At 42.6% G+C, this 27,022-nt stretch overlaps 1 protein-coding gene across 1 annotated transcript in view; it reads right to left on the bottom strand.

Annotated features, from left to right (window-relative positions):
• Positions 1-27,022, bottom strand: part of agbl1 (AGBL carboxypeptidase 1) — a 150,901-nt gene that overhangs the window by 21,076 nt on the left and 102,803 nt on the right. The window contains exon 23 of the mRNA XM_020456014.2: positions 15,680-15,840. Coding sequence (XP_020311603.1) covers positions 15,680-15,840 — 161 coding nt within the window. The remainder of the gene's footprint in view (positions 1-15,679; positions 15,841-27,022) is intronic.

The raw sequence follows: 27,022 nt of genomic DNA, 5'->3' as shown, positions 1-27,022 counted from the left end.
CCTTCCAGAGAGACATCAGAGACTGTGACGTTGTTTGTTTCACAGAAACATGGCTCACTCGAGACACGCTAAAGGAGTCGGTACAGCCCCCTGGTTTCTTCACGCATCGCGCCGACAGAAACAAGCTCTTCTCCGGTAAGAAGAAGGGCGGGGGTGTATGCCTTATGATTAATGAGACGTGGTGTGATCATAGCAACATACAGGAACTCAAGTCCTTTTGTTCACCTGACCTAGAAGTCCTTACAATCAAATGCCGACCGCATTATCTACCAAGAGAATTCTCTTCAATCATAATTACAGTCGTGTATATTCACCCCCAAGCAGACACATCGACGGCCTTGAAAGAACTTCATTTGACTCTATGTAACCTGGAAACCACATATCCTGAGGCTGCATTTATTGTAGCTGGGGATTTTAACAAGGCTAATCTGAAAACAAGGCTCCCTAAATGTTATCAACATATCAATTGGGCTGGCAAAACCCTGGATCATTGTTATTCTAACTTCCGCGACGCATATAAAGCCCTCCCCCGCCCCCCTTTCGGAAAAGCTGACCACGACTCCATTTTGTTGCTCCCAGCCTATAGACAGAAACTTAAACAGGAAGCACCCGTGCTCAGGTCTGTTCAACACTGGTCCGACCAATCGGATTAAACGCTTCAAGATTGCTTCAATCACGTGGACTGGGATATGTTCCGCATAGCGTCAAACAACAACATTGATGAATACGCTGATTCGGGGAGCGAGTTTAGTAGCAAGTGCATCAGTGATGTTGTACCCACTGCATCTATTAAAACATTCCCCAACCAGAAACTGTGGATTGATGGCAGGATTTGTGCAAAAACAGAAAGCGCGAACCAATCAGGGCAAGGTGACCGGAAACATGACCGAATACAAACAGTGTAGATATTCCCTCCGCAAGACAATCAAACAAGCTAAGCGTCAGTATAGAGACAAAGTAGAGTCACAATTGAACGGCTCTGTCATGACAGGTATGTGGCAGGGTCTACAATCAATCACGGACTTCAAAAGAAAAACCAGCTCAGTCACGGACCACGATGTCTAGCTCCCAGACAAATTAAACAACTTCTTTGCTCGCTTTGAAGACAATACAGTGCCACTGACATGGCCCGCTACCAAAACCTGTGGGCTCTCCTTCACTGCAGCCAACGTGAGTAAAACATTTAAACGTGTTAACTCTCGAAGGGCTGCAGGCCCAGACGGCATCCCCAGCCGCGTCCCCAGAGCATGCGCAGACCAGCTGCCTGGTGTGTTTACGGACATGTTCAATCAATCCTTATCCCAGTCTGCTGTTCCCACATTCCCACCCTGTGCAACTGGGTCCCGGACTTCCTGACGGGCTGTAGGTAACAACATCTCCACCCCGTTGATCCTCAACACTAGGGCCCCACAAGGGTGCATTCTCAGCCCTCTCCTGTACTCCATGTTCACCCATGACTGCGTGGCCATGGACGCTTCCAATTCAATCATCAAGTTTGCAGACGACATTACAGTGGTAGGCTTGATTACCAACAACGACGAGACGGCCTACAGGGAGGAGGTGAGGGCCAGCATCGCCTCTTCAACCTCAGGAGGCTAAAGAAATGTGGCTTGTCACCAAAAACACTCACAAATTTTACAGATGCACAATCAAGAGCATCCTGTCGGGCTGTATCAACGCCTGGTACGGCAACTGCTCCGCCCACAACCACAAGGCTCTCCAGAGGGTAGGGAGGCCTTTACAATGCATCACCGGGTGCAAACTACTTGCCCTCCAGGACACCAACACCAGCCGATGTCACAGGAAGGCCAAAAAAATCATCAAGGACAACAACCACCTGAGCCACTGCATGTTCAACTCACTATCATCCAGAAGGCGAGGGCAGTACAGGTGCATCAAAGCGGGGACCGAGAGACTGAAAAACAGCTTCTATCTCAAGGCCATCAGACTGTTAAACAGCCATCACTAACATTGAGGGGCTGCTGCCAACATACTGACTCAACTCTAGCCACTTTAATAATGGAAGAATTTATGTAATAAATGTATCACTAGCCACTTTAAATTAATGCCACTTTATATAATGTTTACATATCCTACATTACTCATCTTATATGTGCACTGCTCAAAAAAATAAAGGGAACACTTAAACAACACAATGTAACTCCAAGTCAATCACACTTCTGTGAAATCAAACTGTCCACTTAGGAAGCAACACTGATTGATAATAAATTTCACATGCTGTTGTGCAAATGGAATAGACAACAGGTGGAAATTATAGGCAATTAGCAAGACACCCCCAATAAAGGAGTGGTTCTGCAGGTGATTAGCACAGATCACTTCTCAGTTCCTATGCTTCCTGGCTGATGTTTTGGTCATTTTTGAATGCTGACGGTGCTTTCACTCTACTGGTAGCATGAGACGGAGTCTACAACCCACACAAGTGGCTCAGGTAGTGCTGCTCATCCAAGATGGCACATCAATGCGAGCTGTGGCAAGAAGGTTTGCTGTGTCTGTCAGCGTAGTGTCCAGAGCATGGAGGCGCTACCAGGAGACAGGCCAGTACATCAAGAGACGTGGAGGAGGAGGACAACAACCCAGCAGCAGGACCACTACCTCCGCCTTTGTGCAAGGAGGAGCAGGAGGAGCATTGCCAGAGCCCTGCAAAATGACCTCCAGCAGGCCACAAATGTGCATGTGTCTGCTCAAACAGTCAGAAACAGACTCCATGAGGGTGGTATGAGGGCCCGACGTCCACAGGTGGGGGTTGTGCTTACAGCCCAACACCGTGCAGGACGTTTGGCATTTGCCAGAGAACACCAAGATTGGCAAATTTGCCACTGGCGCCCTGTGCTCTTCACAGATGAAAGCAGGTTCACACTGAGCACATGTGACAGACGTGACAGTCTGGAGACGCCGTGGAGAACGTTCTGCTGCCTGCAACATCCTCCAGCATGACCGGTTTGGCGGTGGGTCAGTCATGGTGTGGGGTGGCATTTCTTTGGGGGGCCGCACAGCCCTCCATGTGCTCGCCAGAGGTAGCCTGACTGCCATTAGGTACTGAGATGAGATCCTCAGACCCCTTGTGAGATCATATGCTGGTGTGGTTGGCCCTGGGTTCCTCCTAATGCAAAACAATGCTAGTCCTCATGTGGCTGGAGTGTATCAGCAGTTCCTGCAAGAGGAAGGCATTGATGCTATGGACTGGCCCGCCCGTTCCCCAGACCTGAATCCAATTTAGCACATCTGGGACATCATGTGTCGCTCCATCCACCAACGCCACGTTGCACCACAGACTGTCCAGGAGTTGGCGGATGCTTTAGTCCAGGTCTGGGAGGAGATCCCTCAGGAGACCATCCGCCACCTCATCAGGAGCATGCCCAGGCGTTGTAGGGAGGTCATACAGGCATGTGGAGGCCACACACACTACTGAGCCTAATTTTGACTTGTTTTAAGGACATTACATCAAAGTTGGATCAGCCTGTAGTGTGGTTTTCCACTTTAATTTTGAGTGTGACTCCAAATCCAGACCTCCATGGGTTGATAAATTTGATTTCCGTTAATAATTTTTGTGTGATTTTGTTGTCAGCACATTCAACTATGTAAAGAAAATTCTTTAATAAGAATATTTCATTCATTCAGATCTAGGGTGTGTTATTTTAGTGTTCCCTTTATTTTTTTGAGCAGTGTATATACTCTATAACATCTACTGTATCTTGCCTATGCCGTTCGGCCATCGCTCATTCATATATTTTTATGTACATATTCTTATTCATTCCTTTACACTTGTGTGTATAAGGTAGTTGTTGTGAAATTTTTAGGTTAGATTACGTGTTAGATATTACTGCATGTTCGGAACTAGAAGCACAAGCATTTCAGTACTCTCGCATTAACATCTGCTAACCATGTGTGTGTGACAAATAAAATTAGATTTGATTTGACCTAGATGTCTGGTTAGACTGTAAATTCTCCTTCCAGACTCACATTAACCATCTCCAATCCAAAATTAAATCTAGACTCCGCTTCCTATTTTGCAACTAAGCATCCTTCACTCATGCTGCCAAACATACCCTTGTAAAACTGACTATCCTACCAATCCTTGACTTCGGCAATGTCATTTACAAAATAGCCTCCAACACTCTACTCAGCAAATTGGATGTAGTCTATCACAGTGTCATCCGTTTTGTGACCAAAAGCCCATATACTGCCCACCACTGTGACCTGTATGCTCTCATTGGCTGGCCCTCGCTTCATATTCGTCGCCAAACCCACTGGCTCCAGGTCATCTATAAGTCCTTGCTAGGTAATGCCCCGCCTTATCTCAGCTCAATGGTCACCATAGCAGCACCCACCCGTAGCATGCTCTCCAGCAGGTATATTTCACTGGTCACCCCCAAAGCCAATTCCTCCTTTGGCCACCTTTCCTTCCAGCTCTCTGCTGCCAATGACAGGAATGAATTGCAAAAATCACTGAAGCTGGAGACGAAGTGGGCCTGTTTACGTATTTGGCAAGACAGCTGTGCATGGCTGCATCTCGCTGTAGCAGGATGTAGACTATGTTTTGGTTATTTGCCTTTTGTTTGCTGCATTTGTTTACTGTTAATGTAACTAGCCTAAATATAATGTAGATTGTGTCATATCTTTATCAATCGGATATGTTGTTTCCTAGGCCTACTACTGGACTAATGCAGTTAGATTCCGTTCACATTCGTTCGTTTCCATTTGCAATTGGGTCGGGAATTCTAAGCCAAACTGCTATTTGGTATTTTTGTTTGCATGCATGAATAACTAGCCTACTACTTTCAGCATTTAGTTTGCATTCATTTGGTATGTACAGATGTGTGTACGGCTGCAGTCACATAGGCTGTTTGTAATAGATTAACTGTATCAGAGATGGCTATGATAGCACTGGCGCATGGCATGTCTGAATGAACAACACAATGCATTTGTTGCTTCAAATCACCCAAGATATAAACATTTAAAGGTTGTCCCTTTTCAGGTTCAATTCAGATCCATGACTAAGAGGCTTAAGTCTAACACAAATAGCTCTCACACAGTGGGGAAAAAAAGGAGAGTTGAAGTCCCGCTAATAATTTAATATGCAGATTAAAAGGTGTGCGCAGTGTGTGGCATGTCAGCAGAGTGTGGTAGTCAGTGTGACGGCGGGGGACAGAGATTTAATCAGATACCCCCTGGGAGGGGAGAGAACCAGCGCTACGCCTCACAGCCAGCCTTCACGGGGCTCACAGCTCTCTCTGTCTCTCTCTGTCTCTCTGTCTCTCTCACTCTCTCTCTCTCTCTCTCACTCACTCACTCACTCACTCACTCACTCACTCACTCACTCACTCACTCACTCACTCACTCACTCACTCACTCACTCACTCACAGACACTTCATAAAAGAAACGCCTCCCCAATCCAATGTCCCCAGGATCACATTAGAATCAACACCACTCCACAGATGTATCTTTTCTACTTTTTGCATCTACAATCTTCTTGAAACATGAGAGAAATGCACTGTTAAGCATCACGCCGGGTAAGCAAAGTTTTAATGGGAGGTCTACATGTTTTTCAGACAAATTTTTGTGATGTTATGAAAGTCTGACAAACACTTATAAATATTGCAATGTGCATTTGAATAATTCTACAGTTGAATAAACTTGGTGAGTTAATCCTTCATGTTAGCCCAGTCTGCGTTCGATCCCTTACAGAGCACCAGTTAATTGGTTATCTGCAAAGGACCTCAGATTATTGATAAAATAACTCTACTACAGTAGAAATAGTTTAACAGGAAGGAGCAAGAGAAATAGGTAGCCACTAAGACCAGTCATTATTACGTGTTTCACAGTTACATAATTCATGCAAATTTACCCTTTTTTTTTGCAGAGAAGGTTTTTATTTTGTTTTGCTGCTGAGAGAGCGAGAGGTCACCAGAGGGAGAGGGAGAGTGAGAGGTCACCAGAGGGAGAGGGAGAGTGAGAGGTCACCAGAGGGAGAGGGAGAGTGAGAGAGGCAGAGAAAAAGAGAGAAAGAGAGGCAGAGGGAGAGAGGCCGGCAGAGGGAGGGGCCGAGAGTGAGAGACAGAGGGAGCGAAATAATATAAATGGATGAGTGTTACAATGCAACGTCATAGTTGAAGTAGCATCAATGAATTCATTCAATGACGAGACAGGAAACATGTACACTACATAGACAAAAGTATGTAGACACCCCTTCAAATTAGGGATTCTGCTATTTCAGCCACACCCGTTGCTGACAGGTGTATAAAATCGAACACCCAGCCATGCAATCTCTTTTTTTATGGTCCGGGGCTGTTTTTCCATGGTTTGGGCCCCTTAGTTCCAGTGAAGGGAAATCTTAATGCTACAATCAAATCAATGAAATGTATTTATAAAGCCCTTTTTAGATCAGCAGATGTCACAAAGTGCTTATACAGAAACCCAGCCTAAAATCCCAAACAGCAAGCAATGCAGATGTAGAAGCACGTGGCTAGGAAGACATCCCTAGAAAAGCAGGAACCTAGGAAGAAACCTAGAGAGGATCTAGGCTCTGAGGTGTGGCCAGTCTTCTTTTGGCTGTGCTCAGTGGAGATTATAACATTACATGGCCATTTAAGCCCAGATTGTTCTTCAAGATGTTCAAACTTTCATAGATGACCAGCAGAGTCAAAAATTACAGCGTACAATGACATTCTAGACAATTCTGTGCTTCCAACTTTGTGGCAACAGTTTGTGGAAGGCCCTTTCCTGTTTTGGCTTGACAATTCCCCCATGCTCAAATCAAGGTCCATACAGCAATGGTTTGTCGAGATTTGTGTGGAAGAACTTGACTGGCCTGCACTTAGCCCTGACCTCAACCCCATCGAACACCTTTGGGGTGATTTGGAATGCAGACTGCTAGCCAGGCCTAATTGCCCAACATCAGTTGGTGGCTCGTGGCTGAATGGAAGCAAGACCCTACAGCAATGTTCCAACATCTAGTGGAAAGCCTAACCAGAAGAGTGGAGGCAGTTATAGCAGCAAAGGGGGGACTAACTCCATATAAATACCCATGATTTTGGAATGAGATATTCAACGAGCAGGTGTCCACATACTTTTGGTCATGTTGTGTATCTCATTGCACAATCTGAATGCACAATCAATGTTGCCTAAATATATTCACCTGACTTGTTCCATCTGTTTGAAACTAGGCTTGCCAATGCTCAGGACCCTTGGGCCTCTGTCTTTGTTCTTTCCAAAGGCAGAGCAGAAGGTGATAGTCTTGCAACAAGCCCTACTAATGAACCTGATTTCAAAACAAGCAGTTTGTAAAGCACATCTCAGGAGTTATGAAACTTGTTCAAATGAATTAACGCTCATGAATATTAAGGGTCTGTGCTGGATTTTTTTTTTAGGAAAGCATGCTTATTCACACATCAAGACTGCAGAAGACAGTGGGAAGAACATAGGAAGAACATAAGTCGGAATGCAATTGAAATGACCACTATAGATCTGCTGGGAAGAGTGTTAATATTGTAGAAGACAAAGAGGAGAAGAACATTATTACTAATAATAATTCTTATTATTATGTGCTTGTTGTAAAAAATAAATTGCATTAGCCTATTGCTGTTATTTGTTGGGTCAAACAATACAATGCTTATCTTTCTAAAATATATTATAATCGAAAATGTAAGAATTAGCCTCCTTTTGTACCCTGTATCTGTACAGCAGTAGTAGCCTATCTATATAGTATACAAATAAATCCATGTCGATGTCAGTAACACGGCGCCAGCATATCTCTATCTTTCTCTCAGTCTCTCTAGGGCTATGCCTAAGCTTGTTTCTCTTAATATGAACTTCTTATGGATAGGGGGCAGCATTTTCACATTTGGATGAAAAGCGTGTCCAGAGTAAACTGCCTCCTACTCAGTCCCAAATGCTAATATATGCATATTATTAGTAGTAATGGATAGAAAACACTCTGAAATTTCTAAAACTGTTTGAATGATGTCTGTGAATATAACAGAACTCATATGGCAGGCAAAAACCTGAGACAAAATCCAACCAGGAAGTGGGAAATCTGAGGTTTGTATGTTTTCAACTCAGCCCCTATTGAATATACAGTGGGATATGGGTCATCTTGCACTTCCTAAGGCTTCCACTGGATGTCAACAGTTTTTAGAACATTGTTTCAGGCTTCTACTGTGAAGGGGGGCCGAATGAGAGGGGATTGAGTCAGAGGTCTGCCAGCATCCTCTGTCTCGTGACGAGCGGTCATGAGAAAGTTACCTCTCGTTCCATTGCCTGTTCCACAGACAAATGAATTCTCCACTTGGGACATTATTGAACATTTATGATAAAAACATCCTAAAGATTGATTCTATACATTGTTTGATTTGTTTCTACGACCTGTAATATAACTTTTTGGAATTTTCGTCCGACATTTCCGCTGGACTTGCCTGTGCCTCGTGAGTTTTGATTTGTTTACTAAACGCCCTAACAAAAGGAGGAATTTGGACATAAATGATGGACTTTATGGAACAAATCAAACATTTATTGTGGAACTGTGATTCCTGGGAGTGCATTCTGATGAAGATCATCAAAGGTAAGTGAATATTGATAATGCTATTTCTGACTTATGTTGACTCCAACATGGCGGATATATTCTTGGGTTCTATATGTCGTCTGAGCACCGTACTCAGATTATTGCATGGTTTGCTTTTTCCGCAGTCTTTTTGAAATCTGACACAGCGGTTGCATTAAGGATAAGTATATCTTTAAATCTATGAATAACACTTGTATCTTTTATTAATGTTAGACAGGTTAATATATATCTATTTTATATTAATATCATACAGTGGACCACTAAGCCTATAGGAAAGGGTCTATGCATGCAATGGCCTGATGCATTTAGCGCAACAAAAAATGTGTCTCTCGGATCCGAAACAACACGGGTCTGTTTGTGTCTTTTTCCCACTGTCCTTTTCGGAACAGGTCTCAGTTTTTTTAATTTATTAATTTATGCATATCGGGTAAGGTCTAAAAACCACAGATCCATTTCGGAACTGGTCCAACTTTTTTGACCTGTGAAGACATCTAGTTCCCACTAACCTGGGCCCTGATCTAGTATGCTTTAGTTGACTCTTCTCACCATCATTGCCATGCCAAACACATCCTCCATCAGGTAGGACTACCCAGTGCATGCAGCATACAATAGCTAGCCTGTCATCCGGGTGGTATTTGAGATGAACTCTATCGTATGTGTGAGCAAAGATGAAAGCAGTGCTATGTTCCCTAACATAATGTGCTATCAATAAAACAAATCATGAAACTGTAGGCGCACTGAAGTTTATACAGCTTCATGGAGAGCAAATACAACTAGGCTGTCTGATACAATTTTTCTCTTTATCATCCAAGGCTACTTTTCCATGACATCTTCTATAGGAGAACCCATGTGAATCTACAGATAACTACCAAAATAAAGGAAACGGCAACATAAAGTGTTTGGCAGCCACAAGATTCTAACAAGCGTCTGGAAAAAAAGGGTTTTGGACCCAAAAAGGGTTCTATCACTTGCTTCATATTGTATATGGCATTCCTAAATGTTCTATATACTGTAGAACCGTTCTTCTTCACTGAACCAAAATTGGTTCCATATAGAACCCTTGAGTTCCATTTAGGGTTCTACATGGAACCAGGGGTGGCAGATATGTGAAGCAAGCATAGAACCCTTTTTGGTTCCAACGAGAACCATTCTTCCACAATAAATTCCTAATGCAAATGGTGGTGGAAAACGCTGTCTCAGGTGCCGTTCCATGAATCTCCTTAGAAGTGTTCATTTGGGTTGAGATTTAGTGACAGAGACACAGACACCTTTAAAACCACCTATGTTGCTTTGAGACGCCTCTTTCAAAGTCAAAGTCACTGAGATCTCTTCTTCTAGCCATGGTAGCCAAAATAATGAGCAACTGGGCATTTTTTATCAAAACCCTATGTATGATGGGATGTTAATTGCTTTATTAACTCAGGAACCACACCTGTGTGGAAGCACCTGCATTCAATAAACTTAGCATCTGTCATTTACTCAAGTGTTTCCTTTATTTTGGCAGTTACCTGTAGATCTAGGAGAAGGGAACCTAAATGAAGAGGCTTAGGAGGATTCCTGAAGGCCGATGCTCAATTCAGACTGGACAAACCAGTTAATGCAGTTCATGGTAACCTCTAATGGAATGAGTTTCAAACTGCCAGAATACATGTTTTTCTTCTTCTTGCTTTGTTTGGGATTGTATGAAGTGAACACAAGCTGTAAGAATCTATGAAACTAAGCAACTGACAGAAATGTAATCAATCTGCCAAGTGCACTGTATCAACATTTCTTGAGCTCGCTTTGATACGGAAAAGAGAGTTAGCCTAAATTTGATACAATAACAGAGATAGTGAGATGTGTAATACAGTGCTTCTTATAACTAGTATATTAGACTGATACGATATCGCCTGTTTTTTATTTTTTATTCGGACCAAGGAATGGGTGATGGAGCACAAAGAAGGATTATGGTTGAGAAACAGAACATTACAGAAACCGTTTCTAATCTGAAGATGAGAGATCAGTTTCAGTAGTTAAGCATCTGCATCATTGACCAGCGGGGTGAAACTAACAACTGCACTGAACAATTCACTTAATTGATGAAATATTCATTTTTCAGGGCTGGATCTGGAAATATAAGCTAAACCTCAGGATCGCAGTAAGTAAATCATGGTAAACTGTTATTGCGTGAATTATGTTTGAGGTCAATATAATCTCAAGGGACATGTATTTCATAGAAATCACCATCACTGCTACTTTATGTATATATGTATTCCAGAAACGAAAAAGTCAGGTTTCTTAACAAATGCCAAATAAAACTACTGTTTATTTTCTATTCTCATTGAACACTTTCCTCCTCATTACTCCACCAAATACATAACTTTGAGTTTGCTAATTCATCTATAGACTTATCCATGGGCAGCTCACAAAGTTGTCTGCAATTTACCCAGTATTCTGGACAATAGGAGGAAGTAAGGTAAATACTGTAAGTGTGGTGTGGCTGCTCTGGGCCTGCATAATGTGACTGGTTGATGAGGGAGGGTGGCAGAGAGAAAGGCTTATTTCACAGCAAGGTGAAACCCATCTGTAGACAGCAGCTGTGTTGGCTGTCAGAGGAGGAATCAGATCTAAACTCCAAAACAATAGCTGGAGAAGACATGTCTTTCTTTATAAAGCACAAAAACAGACAACTATACACATACACACCAGTATATACACACACATACACAGACACACCAGCAACGGGTAATGAAAACCTTTTTAAACATGAAGGCTTAGATTGATTTAAGGAAAATAACAGGAGTATGGCATTGTAGATGAATCATGAACGTCACGATCTGAACTTTTAAACCTTTCATTCCCATCACAAGAAGTTTCATGTTAGACATTGGAAGGAGGGACTGAAACTCAATTATATTTCACTTCCAAGTGCAAGAAGCACTCCCAGGTGCGTGTAGGTTTAGGAAGAATTCGTAAAAGCAGTGGAAAGCATGGGCATACAAGCAAGAGAATATATTCAAAATCACCTTCATTCGCAGGAATTTGAATTGGTGAAATGATGCTGCCACAATAAATAGCAGACAGATGATAAACAGGATTATAAAAACAGACAATAAACAGGATATACAGACAGAAAAATTGACAGGAAATACAGACAGACGGTAAACAGGAAATACAGACAGACGGTAAACAGGAAATACAGACAGACAGTAAACAGGATATACAGACAGACAATAAACAGGATATACAGTCAGATGATAAACAGGATATACAGACAGGTGATAAATGGGATATAAAAACAGACGATAAACAGGATATACAGACAGACAAACATATGTAGAAGCAGAGTTTACACAAATCGACATGCAGTATTTACACTATGTACACTGTATATTTTATTAAGTATTTTTGATATGGAACTTTGCAATGTACAGTGAAAATGCTTGATGTGTTTAAATATCATTTGACAGTCTGCCTTTTTAGCTTGGCCTAATTTAAGACAACTTTGTTGACATTTCTGACATCCTTTGTTTTATCTTCATTGATTCATGTCTTTTACTGCCTTTTGTTAGTTTATCTTTCATTTTATAATTTTACTCTAAAGTGTGAAAAGAAAATGTGAAAAGAAAAATACAGTTGAATAAGATGTTAAATCTTGAAATGATGAAATGACAATTATAGTCATATGAATATAGATTTCAATAACTTAATAGTATACAATTCTTGTTAAGATGATTTTCAAATATGTGAACCAATTTCAAAGGCTACCATGCACAGGTTTGGAGAAGATTGCTGCTGAACTGATCGGGATGAATGAGGACAATGGCCAAGGTGTTAAGAGCTATTAGCATGTGTGAAGATCCATGTCCTTCCAGAGCTGATGACTCAGACAGGTGAAATTCACAGAAATTCCAAACTTATGACTGTTGAGATCTGTGTTTATCGTGACTTCTACTTGTCATGATTAGATTAAAGACATCTGGACACACATCTAATCACCCTGAAACAGGCCATTTTACACAGTGTCAGGTGATGTAAATATAATCATAATAATCGTAATTATAATAATTTGGTGGGTACTTATATTTGTCCTGTTTTACACATGAACAAGTGTGTATTATATGCATGTGTGAATTGTGAATGTTTTTTGCATATCCCAACTCCCCGTGAGACACCATCGAAGAGTGGGGTCACGGCCAGAGTCACATATATAATATGCAAATATTAAGGCCACCTTTTCATACTGTACTTTCAACTGCTCTAATGTTATTGTAAAATATGTTGAGTAAAAGGCTAACACAGTGGGACATGGTGTCCTCTCTCTACTACCACACTTGCATAATGCTCCAGGGAAGGAACTTATCAGAACTAGATCCTACTTTTTTAAGTAGTGATGGGTTTTATGAGTGTAAAAACATTTTATATAACCCCTCAAGAGAAAGAAAGAGTAAGAAATGCAATAATCCCGACCAAGTTGTCGATGAGGACAAGACGTACAGTAATAATACAAAATGTTCACAAAACAGAATTGAATTGAAGTAAAAAATCTATAAATCTATAGTGCAGGTTATAATATTCCATTCCATAAATCCAGACAGTAAGTGAATCTAAGACTTGTGGATGTCTGGAAAAAAAACAAGAGTGAAAAAAGGAAGCGTAGCCCTCCAAAATATAAAAAGTTCCTTAAAGCTGCACAATGCTACTTTTTGGGGCGACCCGACCAAATTCACATAGAAATGATGAGTTATAGATCTCTCATTCTCGTTGAAAGCAAGTCTAAGAAGTGGTAGATTGTTTCTATGTGCGATATTTCTATGCATTCTTAAGTTTAGTTTTTGCGTCTTTAACTTTTGGTTTTGTGAACCAGCTGAATATACACTGCTCAAAAAAATAAAGGGAACACTAAAATTACACATCCTAGATCTGAATGAATGAAATATTCTTATTAAATACTTTTTTCTTTACATAGTTGAATGTGCTGACAACAAAATCACACAAAAATTATCAATGGAAATCAAATTTATCAACCCATGGAGGTCTGGATTTGGTGTCACACTCAAAATTAAAGTGGAAAACCATCCAAATTTGATGTAATGTCCTTAAAACAAGTTAAAATAAGGCTCAGTAGTGTGTGTGGCCTCCACATGCCTGTATGACCTTCCTACAATGCCTGGGCATGCTCCTGATGAGGTGGCAGATGGTCTCCTGAGGGATCTCCTCCCAGACCTGGACTAAAGCATCCGCCAACTCCTGGACAGTCTGTGGTGCAACGTGGTGTTGGTGGATGGAGCAAGACATGATGTCCCAGATGTGCTCAATTGGATTCAGGTCTGGGGAACAGGCGGGCCAGTCCATAGCATCAATGCCTTCCTCTTGCAGGAACTGCTGACACACTCCAGTCACATGAGGTCTAGCATTGTCTTGCATTAGGAAGAACCCAGGGCCAACTGCACCAGCATATGGTCTCACAAGGGGTCTGAGGATTTCATCTCGGTACCTAATGGCAGTCAGGCTACCTCTGGCGAGCACATGGAGGGCTGTGCGGCCCCCCAAAGAAATGCCACCCCACACCATGACTGACCCACCGCCAAACCGGTCATGCTGGAGGATGTTGCAGGCAGCAGAACGTTCTCCACGGCGTCTCCAGACTCTGTCACGTCTGTCACATGTGCTCAGTGTGAACCTGCTTTCATCTGTGAAGAGCACAGGGCGCCAGTGGCGAATTTGCCAATCTTGGTGTTCTCTGGCAAATGCCAAACGTCCTGCACGGTGTTGGGCTGTAAGCACAACCCCCACCTGTGGACGTCGGGCCCTCATACCTACCACCCTCATGGAGACTGTTTCTGACCGTTTGAGCAGACACATGCACATTTGTGGACTGCTGGAGGTCATTTTGCAGGGCTCTGGCAGTGCTCCTCCTGCTCCTCCTTGCACAAAGGAGGAGGTAGCGGTCCCGCTGCTGGGTTGTTGCCCTCCTACGGCCTCCTCCACGTCTCCTGATGTACTGGCCTGTCTCCTGGTAGCGCCTCCATGCTCTGGACACTACGTTGACAGACACGGCAAACCTTCTTGCCACAGCTCGCATTGATGTGCCATCTTGGATGAGCTGCACTACCTGAGCCACTTGTGTGGGTTGTAGACTCCGTCTCATGCTACCACTAGAGTGAAAGCACCACCAGCATTCGAAAGTGACCAAAACATCAGCCAGGAAGCATAGGAACTGAGAAGTGGTCTGTGGTCACCACCTGCAGAACCACTCCTTTATTGAGGGTGTCTTGCTAATTGCCTATAATTTCCACCTGTTGTCTATTCCATTTGCACAACAGCATGTGAAATTTATTGTCAATCAGTGTTGCTTCCTAAGTGGACAGTTTGATTTCACAGAAGTGTGATTGACTTGGAGTTACATTGTGTTGTTTAAGTGTTCCCTTTATTTTTTTGAGCAGTGTACAATATTTGGGGTTATGGAAAATATATATCACAGCGATTTAGATGGTACAATGATTCTCTCCACTATCCATTTACATTGCTTGTTTGGTCACAAACTGATATTAGGCAAATTATTAGAATCTTTGCAACCAGGAAATGGCTGAGTGTCTCAAATTGTAATTACTGGAAAGCCAGCAACTCAGATGGAAACGATTATAGCAAGACAGTCAAGCCAATATTTAATTGGTGTATAGGTAAAATGTGGTTGAGTAAGTGGCCAAGATGGACCCTTTCCAGGCAATGGCTTGGCTTCCATACACTTTTAAAGATAGCCCTAGTACTGCTTAATATTATTTAACTGTACTTGGACCGTCTTTAAAAGTGTATCCACTATTAAATGCTTTTTTAAGTGCTTCATCATACAGTAGTATGTAATCAATGAACTCTAAAAATCACTGCTGCCTATCCCACCACAAAACATTTTTTCATTGATCCAATCTAAGCTTGTTTGATTGTGTTTCTCAGGGTCTACTCTCAGCGGCTCACCCTGCCAACTGGGCTGTGTGTGTGCAGTGTGTGTGTGCAGTGTGTGTGTGCAGTGTGTGTGTGTGTGTAGTGTGTGTGTATGTATTATGTGTGTTGGCTTGAGACAGGGGACAGGGGGACCTATGGACCATCAGAAAAGGACTTACTTGCGGGACTTGTGGTCTAGGAGGTTGTCATCCAGGTTGAGCAGGGTTGGCTGGCTGATGACTCTCCTGTTGTACAGCATGGTGTTCCTCCTCAGGGAGAGCAGCGACTGACAGAACTTCACCCCCATTTCCTCCAATTCCCCCGTGCCAGTCTGCATGCCCTAGAACAAACAAGACAACACAGACACGGTCCATTTAAAACACAATAACATCAGGATATGATATGACGTCTTTAGAAAAGCTTCAGGTCTTTCATTAGAAAGAAACAAGATAAAAAGCCTTCTGATTACTGGTATGTAAGCAAACTACTATTTTCCGGACAAGTAGGATTGCTTCAGCTATACATTAGCCTGGTAACTAAATTGTAATACTTCTGAGTGGGGCCATTGGAGTATTTAGCCTACAGTCCATAACCACTGAATGTGTTGTATAGAAAGCCTCTCTGGATAATTGTATTCATATCAAAGTAGCAACTGTCATGGAGAAATAGCTGTAATCTGTGATCTGCTCATTAACCTATCAGCTCTGAATACATAGAACTTGCACCTTCAGGACATTAGCTTTTGTAGGTTTTGCCTGGGAATCTCATAATGTTATAATGATTGCGGATAATTGCTCTACAGGCAACTGCACCTGCTTACTCAACCGTGTTATTAGCACATGCACATGAGAAGCTACTCCTCAAAGGGTTAGGAGAAGACCACCAGTAGCAGATCCCCAGAGGGTGTCATCCAACTGGGCTGTTTGTTTATCTTTTGGCTGTCACCAAACTGATGAAACGTGGCATGCTTTACAAAAGGACGTGGCTATGCAAATATAAGAGTAAATACGGGTGACACATGACATGATGATGACATGTTTTTCAGCAGGCTTGTGATCCTCACAAGTGACTCTCAGCCTGCTACAGCCATGTATCCATTTGGCCTATATGTCACCCCGCTCCAGCATAGTACTCAATGAGACTTCAGAATCACATGCTCTGCTCCGCATGCAGTCTCTTTAGAGCAGGTGTGATGTTTCCATCCACAATCGCCATAATGGCAAAACAAATAGTGTAGCAATTTTCCAGATGACTCTCCTCCTCTTTAATCCTGTGTTTAGGCCATGCTTTTCTTCCATCCAATATCCTTTTCTCCTCCCCTGTAGGAACCATGTCAGAGCAGATAAGTGGAATGCCTGCTCCGTGCGCCGCATGTGCAATGAGACAGGGTAGAGAGGAGAGCTGGAGAGCTGGGTGCTGGTCCCGCAGTAGCTCTGTGACTCATGGGAGGAGACTGTCTAAAGCCATGACACGGAAGTCTCATGGCTTGGAAGTGTGTGTGCGTGTGTGTTTGTGTGCATTGTGTTTGTGTGTGTTTCTGGATCCATACCCCCTGAGAAACACCATATATTGCACTAAGAAGACAGACCAACCTGTCAAAATGAGTGGTACATAGTGTGCAGGGGATAGGTGTTCAATAATTCAGAGTGCAGAAGAAAAGGTTTACATGTCCAGCATGCATAGAGCCCTGGCTGTTTGCTTGGGAAGGAAAATCAATTCTTCCCCTGTTTGCATTGTGGAGGCAACATTGACCATTTCAATTGCTGACTCTGCTCTCACCCTCCTCAAAATGTCAAACTGTTTGGCATGAGGATATGTCATGTAATTAAACCACTATTCCTTTTCTCATGTTGGCTCGTTTAAAGACTGATATGTGATATGGAAATGTGGGAATGTTAATTACACCTTTTTGGCACTAATGCTACGGCTAATGAAAGGAAGGAAGTATCTGATGCATCTGTGAGCACAAGCTGCTTCCTAAATGACACAATACCTTCTCTATCTGAGTATAACACAATAGAGCAATATGAACTACCCAGCAAGCCCCCAAAGGGCATAGTGTTTGGTTAATAGCTCAAAAAAAGAATAGCCTATGAGCTTCCAAGTGTCAAGTACAGATGTAGTATCATAATTTGAGCCAGTTTGCTACAGCAGGAAATGTGAATTATTATTTAGAATATAATTAATGGACAGTTTTTGTAGGGATTGGTACATTTTTCATTTGGCCAAATCAAGTCTGACATTTTAAAGTGGAAATTACTAAATGTAGAAGCCCTTTCAAACCTTGAATACACTACAAGTTTGCAAAAGAGTGCTCAAATGAAGGTCCTACATCTGTACATCAGAGAGAGAGAGAGACTTGGCTCCCTATATCCCCTTCCAGTTCAACTGCATGGTCTGGCATTACACTAATGGTTCACAAATCATTTAATTGTAATTTGTCATTTGATACATTTATTATCGACCAAGTGCCTAATAATGCCGTTGATATGGTGGCCCAGGGACTATACTAAACGAATACAACTATATTCATTATGCTGTCTCATACAGTAGCTATGTCTGTCCTACATATTTCATGGGGTTGTCTATCTATCGTACAGCTGGCCTGCAAACCTTCTGACACACCCCGTTGCTAAATAAAATAATAACAGCAAAATACTGCTAGACTTTAATGTTTGACTTTCTAAATAAATCTATGCCAAAGATCAGACAAATGGCAATAATAATTTAGCATTTGAAACAGTGCTTGAATTGAATGTGTTTTTCATGTGAGTTAACTCCAACCATGGGAACAGAGGGACCTCATTTGCTGTTTGAGGAGAGAGCCATGTGTCCTTGTCCCATGTTGGGATGGCTGATTTGTATAGCATATGTCCATAATTAGATGTGTGGGTTTCAAGCGGACGTTACGGAGAAACGCTTAAAAAGATCTTGTGGCTTTGATGAATCTCTTAATGAACTCCTAGCCATGCATACAGATCTCCATCATGTCAACATGACTTCTCCGGCCCATAGAGACACCATGGTTTCAAACCTCTACCACAGATTTCCCAACATACTCTGTGTAGCCTGTATTGTACCGCCCACTCGATTTACATTTCTGTGAACATTCCTTTAGGAGATATACGGTAACGGAGGATATTTCCTTCAGATTATCATTAGCCTCCTCTCTTTAGCCACTTGTAAATCATATCTCCTTTCAAGCCCCAGGAAATTAAAAAAGGGAGTCTAAACACAACACACACAAATATTTCCCTGCAATACACGATACAAAGCAAGCAGAGAGTCTGGAGCCTCTTGGTCCCTTGTTTGGGGAGTTAGTCTGTGTATCTAGTCCAGTGGTTCTCAATCCTGGTCCTGGGGGCCTTTGTTTTTGCCCTAGCACTACACAGCCGACTCAAATGATCAACTCATCATCAGGCTTTGATGATTTGAATCAGGTGTGGAGTTCTAAAGCAAAAACAAAAATGTGCACCCACTTTGGTGTGGGTGGACATTTCAGGACCAGGGTTGGGAAACAGTTGTCTCCTGATGTTGGTTAGCGTGTCCTTTAACCTCCCTGTAGAAATCACTGTCTATATCCTGTACAGATTGTGCCTTCCCACTGCGGTGGCCACTCATTGGAAACAACAACTCCCTAATGGTCTTGTTAACAGGTTCACGCACCTCAGTCAGTCCTCAAACAGAACACAATAGAACACAGGTTGGCCGGGAGTGTGGTAAGGTGAGTCCACCAAAGCGTAACACACACATGCATGCACACGCACGCACACACACACACACACACACACACACACACACACACACACACACACACACACACACACACACACACACACACACACACACACACACTCCCTGCAACACGGATGTAGTGCAGGAGGATGCTTGCCTGGGATTTGGCATTTGGTGCATCTTTTAAAAGGCTCTCTCGTCATGACTCTTTCATTTGATATTAGACCCTGATGAATATTGGATGGGTTCTGCCTTCCTCAGCGAAAGACTGACCTTCAGAAAATATATTCTGAGGTCACTGCCCTGGGGTTTGAAGTTGATGTGCTGGCTCTCTTGTCCTCTATATGTATGTGGTCCCACTAGGAAAGCTTATTCTGGGGAAGTATGACATCTGTAGTTATTAAACTCGGCTTTAGTAGAGCACCCTGTGATTGTCAGATAATGTAAAGGTGCCAAAAAAACAAACTTTTAAATTTCAAAATAAAAGCCTTTTGAAGCCCTATAAATGAAGTCATCTGCTTCTCCTCTTCTTTATTTTGGAAGCGTATTTAGAAGGAAGGACCATAAAAGAGGAAGACAACTGATAGTTTGTGAGGAAGCGAGAAACTCCAGAAACCTAATCAAAGTATTTTGTGCTCATTTATCTTGGCACTCGTTTGTCTTAATTGTGTCCTTAAGAAAAATAAGACTTGATTCGTTTAGGCGTAAAGAAATGATAACTCAGCAGACGTTCTTCCCCTCTAGCTGGAAATGCAAAGCTAAGGTGATTAGAGGTAGAATCTTTGTGATGCAAATTAGATTCCTTTGAAGATTTCCCTTCTTTTAGCGTAGACAGTCTTACGGCATCAAGCAATAGAAACCCGGTGTCATGGTGGGGAATGGAAAGATGGGAAGGGAAAAGTCAATCTGGCTTTCAATATGCATTTGTCCCAATTCACATAAGCAGTTTTTATGTTGTGGCTGATCTGAAAACCTCATATTCAACAGTTTGTACTTGCAGCAATAAGCACATTAATCTATTCATATTTTGACAGGCTATTATTATGAAAAACAAAGATAATAGATTAAACTGATAGGAGTTCAGTCCAAGGAATCCCCTTGAATTGCCCATACAGTTCTGAAAATAAAAATTCAAGACAAAGGAAATTCAGGATACCAAAAATTATACAAATCCATATGTGAATGAAGTACAGAATATTTTTGGTCACTGTTTAAAAATATTCTCCTACATGTAGAATAAAACCACTTAGTTCACCAAGCCTGCATACCAAACCCAGCGTATTGCTAACTCAGTGGTGAGCTGCTCCCATCAATGACCCAGTCTCTGATTCAGTGACTGTCTGAGAGGATAATTAAGCTTCTAGTCCCTGACGAATCCCACAGCCAATCCCACGTCTCACACAAGCCACTAATTGGCATGAATTAACAGTGAACTGAGGTCATTTCATCAGTGACTGCTCAAGCAGCACATAAAGAGCAGCAGAGAGAGGGAGATATATATATATATATATATATATATATATATATATATATATATATAGAGAGAGCGAGAGAGAGAGAGAGAGAGAGAGAGAGCGAGAGAGCGTGAGAGCGAGAGAGAGAGAGAGAGAGAGAGAGAGAGAGAGAGAGAGAGAGAGAGAGAGAGAGAGTCTGATGGTCTGCCAGACTTCTGACACGGCCTGACGATATTAGTACAGACTTTTTAATCAAGAAACATTCAGGCTTTTTCCCAACCCTAAAGTGCATGTAGCAAACATATGGCCCACCACCTGCTCACTGGGCCATCCTAATGAAAAGTCAGATTTTCTCATCCATTAGTCCATATCACCCACATTCAGCTTCTGATCTGATAACCAACACAGCAACACTTAGTGAGTGTTATTCTAGCCAGCTGGACTCAGTCTTCTAAGTCATTGGCTGTGCTATAGAGAGAGCATAGAGAGAATGGTTTCAAATGACTCTCATACAGTTGAAGTCGGAGGTTTACATACACCTTAGCCAAATACATTTAAACTCAGTTTTTCACAATTCCTGACATTTAATCCCAGTAAAAAATTCCCTGTCTTAGGTCAGTTAGGATCACCATTTTATTTTAAGAATGTGAAATGTCAGAATAATAGTAGAGAGAATTATTTATTTCAGCTTTAATTTCTTTCATCACATTCCCAGTGGGTCAGAAGTTTACATATACTAAATTCATATTTGATAGCATTGCATATAAATTGTTTAACATGGGTCAAACATTTCGGGTAGCCTTCCACAAGCTTCCCACAATAAGTTGGGGGAATTTTGGCCCATTCCTCCTGACAGAGCTGGTGTAACTGAGTCAGGCTTGTAGGCCTCCTTTTTCGCACACGCTTTTTCAGTTCTGCCCACAAATGTTCTATAGGATTGAGGTCAGGGCTTTGTGATGGCCACTCCAATACCTTGACTTTGTTGTCCTTGGGCCATTTTGTCACGACTTTGGAAGTATGCTTGGGGTCGTTGTCCATTTGGAAGCTTTAACTTCCTGACTGATGTCTTGAGATGTTTCTTCAATATATCCACATAATTGTCCACCCTCATGATGCCATCTATTTTGTGAAGTGCACCAGTCCCTATTGCAGCAAAGCACCACCACAACATGATGCTGTCACCCCCGTGCTTCACGGTTGGGATGGTGTTCTTCAACTTGCAAGCCTCCCTCTTTTTCCTCCAAACATAATGATGGTCATTAACGGCCATTTTTGTTTCATCAGACCAGAGGACATTTCTCCAAAAAGTACGATCTTTGTCCTCATGTGCAGTTGCAAACCGTAGTCTGGCTTTTTTATGGTGGTTTTGGAGCAGTGGCTTCTTCCTTGCTGAGCGGCCTTTCAGGTTATGTCAATATAGGACTTGTTTTACTGTGGATATAGATACTTTTGTACCTGTTTCCTCCAGCATCTTCACAAGGTCCTTTGCTGTTGTTCTGGGATTGATTTGTGCTTTTCACACCAAAGTACATTTATCTCTAGGTGTCACGCCCTGAGCTTAGAGAGACGTTTTATTTCTCTATTTGGTGAGGTCAGGGTGTGAGGCTGGGTGGGCATTCTATGTTTTGTATTTCTTTGTGATTGGCAGAGTGTGGTTCCCAATCAGAGGCAGCTGTCTATCGTTGTCTCTTATTGGGAATCATACTTAGGTAGCCTTTGTCCCATCTATGTTGTGGGATCTTGTTTTTGTACAGTTCTTGTAGCCTACAGAACTGTAGGTTCGTTTTGGTTTCACTTTGTTATTTTGCTGCTGGTTCTCATTTAATAAATATGATGACCACAAATTACGCTGCGCCTTGGTCTCATTCAAACAACGCACGTTACAGAAGATCCCACCACAAAAAGATCCAGCAGCGTTTTCTGGAGGAGTGGACATGGGAGGAGATACTGGAAGGAAAGGGTCCCTGGGCGCAGGTTGGAGAGTATCACCGTCCAAGGGAGGAGATAGAAGCAGCTAGAGGGGAACGGCGAGGATACGGGGAATTAGAGGAACGGCAACTATACAAGGGGTCACGGCACGGAAGCCCGAGAGGCAGCTCTCAATTTTTTTGGGGGGGAACAAAGGGAGATTGGCGGAGTCAGGGTTTAGACTTGAGCCAACTCCCCGTGCTTACCGTGGGGAGCGTGTGACCGGTCGGGCGCCGTGCTATGCGGTGATGCGCACCATGTCTCCAGTGCACAGTCACAGTCCGGTGCCCTATATTCCATCTCCCCGCATTGGACGGGCTAAAGTGGGCCTCCAGCCAGGACGAATGGTGCCGGCTCAGCGCTCCTGGCCTCCAGTGCGTCTCTTCGGCCTAGGATATCCTGCGCCGGCTCTGCGCACTGTGTCTCCGGTGCGTCTGCACAGCCCTGTGCGTCCTGTGCTAGCGCCCCGCATTTGCTGGGGGAAAGTAACCATCCAGCCAGGACGGGTTGTGCCAGCTGTACACTTGAGACCTCCAGTGCGCCTCCACGGCCCAGTGTATCCGGTGCCTGCTCCATGCACCAGGATCCAGTGCATCTCCCCAGTCCGGTGAGACCTGTTCCGATTCCACGCACCAGGCTTCCAGTAAGTCTCCTCAGTCCGGTGAGACCTGTTCCGGCTCCACGTAGGAGGCCTCCAGTGATGATCCATGGCACAAAGCCTCCAGTTATGACCCATGGCACGAAGCCTCCAGTGAAGATCCATGGCACGAAGCCTGCAGTGATGAGCCATGGCACGAAGCCTCCAGTGATGATCCATGGCACAAAGCCTACAGTGAGGATCCATGGCCCGGAGCCTGCAGTGAGGATAGTTGGCACGAAGCCTCCAGCGTCGATCCGCTGTCCGGAGCCTCCAGCGACAGTCTACAGTCCGGAGCCTCCAGCGACGGTCCCCAGTCCGGAGCCTCCAGCAACGGTCCCCAGTCCGGAGCCTCCAGCGACGGTCTCCAGTCCAGTCCTCCTGCAATGAAGGTCCCCAGTCCAGGGCCTGCAGAGAGGGTCCCCAGGTCTACCATACAACCAGGTCTACCATTTTTTTACGAGGTCTTGGCTGGTTTCTTTTGATTTTCCCATGATGTCAAGCAAAGTTTGAAGTTTGAAGGTAGGCCTTGAAATAAATCTACAGGTACACCTCAACCTCCAATTATCAAATTATGTCAATTAGCCTATCAGAAGCTTCTAAAGCCAAGACATTTACTGGAATTTTCCAAGCTGTTTAAAGACACAGTTAACTTAGTGTATGTAAACTTCTGACCCACTGGAATTGTGATACAATGAATTATAAGTGAAATAATCTGTCTGTAAACAATTGTTAGAAAACTGACTTGTGTCGTGCACAAAGTAGATGTCCTAACCGACTAGCCAAAACTATAGTTTGTTAACAAGAAATTTGTGGAGTGGTTGAAAAACAAGTTTTAATGACTCAACTGTACATGCGGTAAAGAGGGCAATGGAACGCAGACCTCGGGGGAAAGAACAAGGACGCCATTGGCGGCCATGAAAAAAAATTGTGTGGAAGAAAATGGATATTCATTGAATCCGTCATATACTGTATGTGGTCTAACTGGTCACAATGTGGTTACGAAAATCAGATTTTGATATACTGTATTTGGCTGTTTTTCGCTGCATAATATTTAGAAGTTGTCCTTTTCGGGTTTCTTGCCTGCTAAATGCTAACTCCCGTTCGTATAAGTTGGTAGCATAGCTACACACTTAGAAACAAAGGTTTTAAAAGGGTTCTTTGGGTGTCCCAATAGGAGCATCCTTTTTGATTCCAGGTAGAACTCTTTATAGCTTACACTGAGGGTTCTACATGGAGGCAAAAAAGGTTCTACCTGGAACCAAAAATTTGTTTTTCGAAGGGTCTCCAATGGGGACCGCCGATTTGTTCGAATTCCATTGGTCAGCATGTATTGCTGTCAAAATGTGCTTGCTCTATTCTACAGAGACAGTTCCATCACTTATGGATCTTCTAATCTCATTTAAATCAGGAATTACATGAAACCATGAAGGCAGTTTAACAGTAGATTTATTTGGTGGGGTGTCACGTTCTGACCTTTATTTCCTTTGTTTTGTATTTATTTAGTATGGTCAGGGCGTGAGCTGGGTGGGCAGTCTATGTTTGTTTTTCTAGGTTTTGGGTATGTTACGGCCTAGTATGGTTCTCAATCAGAGGCAGGTGTCATTAGTTGTCTCTGATTGAGAATCATACTTAGGTAGCCTGGGTTTCACTGTGTGTTTGTGGGTGATTGTTCCTGTCTCTGTGTTTGCACCAGATAGGACTGTTTAGGTTTTCGCACATTTATTGTTTTGTTAGTTATTTCATGTCTAGTTCCTTTATTGAAGAACATGAATAACCACCACGCTGCATTTTGGTCCGCTTCTCCTTCACCACAGGAAAACCCTTACATGGGGGTTAAAATAGAGGACTTGAACATGTAATCAACACCTAAATCCTCCTGATATACATATGAAAGTGATCTTTCATTTACTCAACTTTATTTCTTCATGCTCAGGAACACTCTTTATCTCATTCTGAAAAATCTATGCTATAGAAAGTTACAGCATAAATATACCATACAATAAGATATTACCACCAAGGTCAAGATTAACTGTGGGCATAAACGGACCCATGGCACTCATCTAAAGAGGGGAAGGTAGTCTGGCAATGTGCCCACCTATCCACTGGCTGCCTCTGCGGCCCAATTTAATGTCTCTTATTTCTGATGGTCTGAACATTATGTGTAATTTGTTCACCAAGGTTGTTTGCCCACACTGATGATCATAAGTGAATCTTCAGTACTTACTCGTAGTCGAACACTGTTTAAAGATGGATTGAAAAGGGTGAATAAAGGAAGATGATGTGGCTTACTTTTATGTTTATGTGAAAGAAGCATATATATACTGAACAAAAATATAAATGCAGCATGTAAGGTGTTCATGTTTCATGAGCTGAAATAAAAATCCCAGACATTTGAGATACGTACCAAAAGCGCACCAAAACCTCACACAACACAAAGCCACAGATGTCTCAAGTTTTGAGTGAGTGTGCAATTGGCTTGCTGACTGCAGGAATGTCCACCAGAGCTGTTGCCAGATAATTTAATGTTCATTTCTCTACCATAAGCCACCTCCAACAACTTTTTTGAGAATTTGGCAGTATGTCCAACCGGCCTCACAACCGCAGATCACGTGTAACCACGCCAGCCCAGGACCTCCACATCCGGCTTCTTCACATGTGGGATCGTCTGAGACCAGTCACCAGGACAGCTGATGAAACTGAGAACTATTTATGTCTGTAATAAAGCCCTTTTGCGGGGAAAAACTCATTCTGATTGGCTGGGCCTGGCTCCCCAGTGGATGTGCTTGGCTCCCTCCAAGGCCTACCCATGGCTGGCCCCTGCCCAATCACGTGAAATCCATAGATTAGGGCCTAATTTATTTATTTCAATTGACTGATTTCCTTATATGAACTTTAACTCAGTAAAAATGTTGAAATTGTTGCATGCTGTATTTATATTTTTGTTCAGTATATATATATATATATATATTGTATATAAGATAAATAAAGGTTAAATAATAACAATCAAAAATAATTCTGCATCATCGAAAATGCAGGCAAAATTTGTGAAATCACCAGGGAGACATTGCCTAGTAGCTTTTAAAACATGATTACAAAAAACCCCATGTGAACCAATCAGCAGTGCAATAAATGATTATTACCTTCTGCAGGCTATAATGAGGAGACAGAGAGAGGGGGAGGCTTCTCCTCCAATGAGATCATTACATGGGGGAAGTTGAAAGGGGGGGAAGAGATAGGTAGGGGATGTTTGGGGTAAGGTCAAATGGAGGGATCCATGGACACATGAGGATTGCAAAACCTATACTGTTATGCCAACACTTCCCTCCCAAGAAACTACAGTACAGCTAAGGTTAGTGGAATATTTGTCATGGGAGAAACATTGGCACAACTGTAGCTACATATTTTCTTCCATGGACCGAATAACCTTTACTAAGACATTTTTATTTCTTATTGTCTTTATAGGAGAACTACTGTTCAAAATCATAGCACGAGGAGAGTGAAAAGTTCCGCTGCTCATATAAAGACAAATTATTTATAGGTCAAAGAAAACTACTGTAAAAGTGGGTCTAGTTTACAGGCCAACTTTTTAAGACTACTTTAGGAGTGCAAGCCTAATTACCCATATTGCTTTTGGGAGGTGTTCCTTTCTCCCCCTCTTCATAATATATGAACCATTTCTTCTCAAGAGATGCAGCATGAGAAGATACACTAGTATGAGTCTTCTG

This window comes from Oncorhynchus kisutch, linkage group LG22 (genome assembly GCF_002021735.2).
Source record: "Oncorhynchus kisutch isolate 150728-3 linkage group LG22, Okis_V2, whole genome shotgun sequence".
NCBI classification, from domain to species: Eukaryota; Metazoa; Chordata; class Actinopteri; order Salmoniformes; family Salmonidae; genus Oncorhynchus; species Oncorhynchus kisutch.
This window is presented reverse-complemented; position numbering and strand designations above follow the sequence as displayed.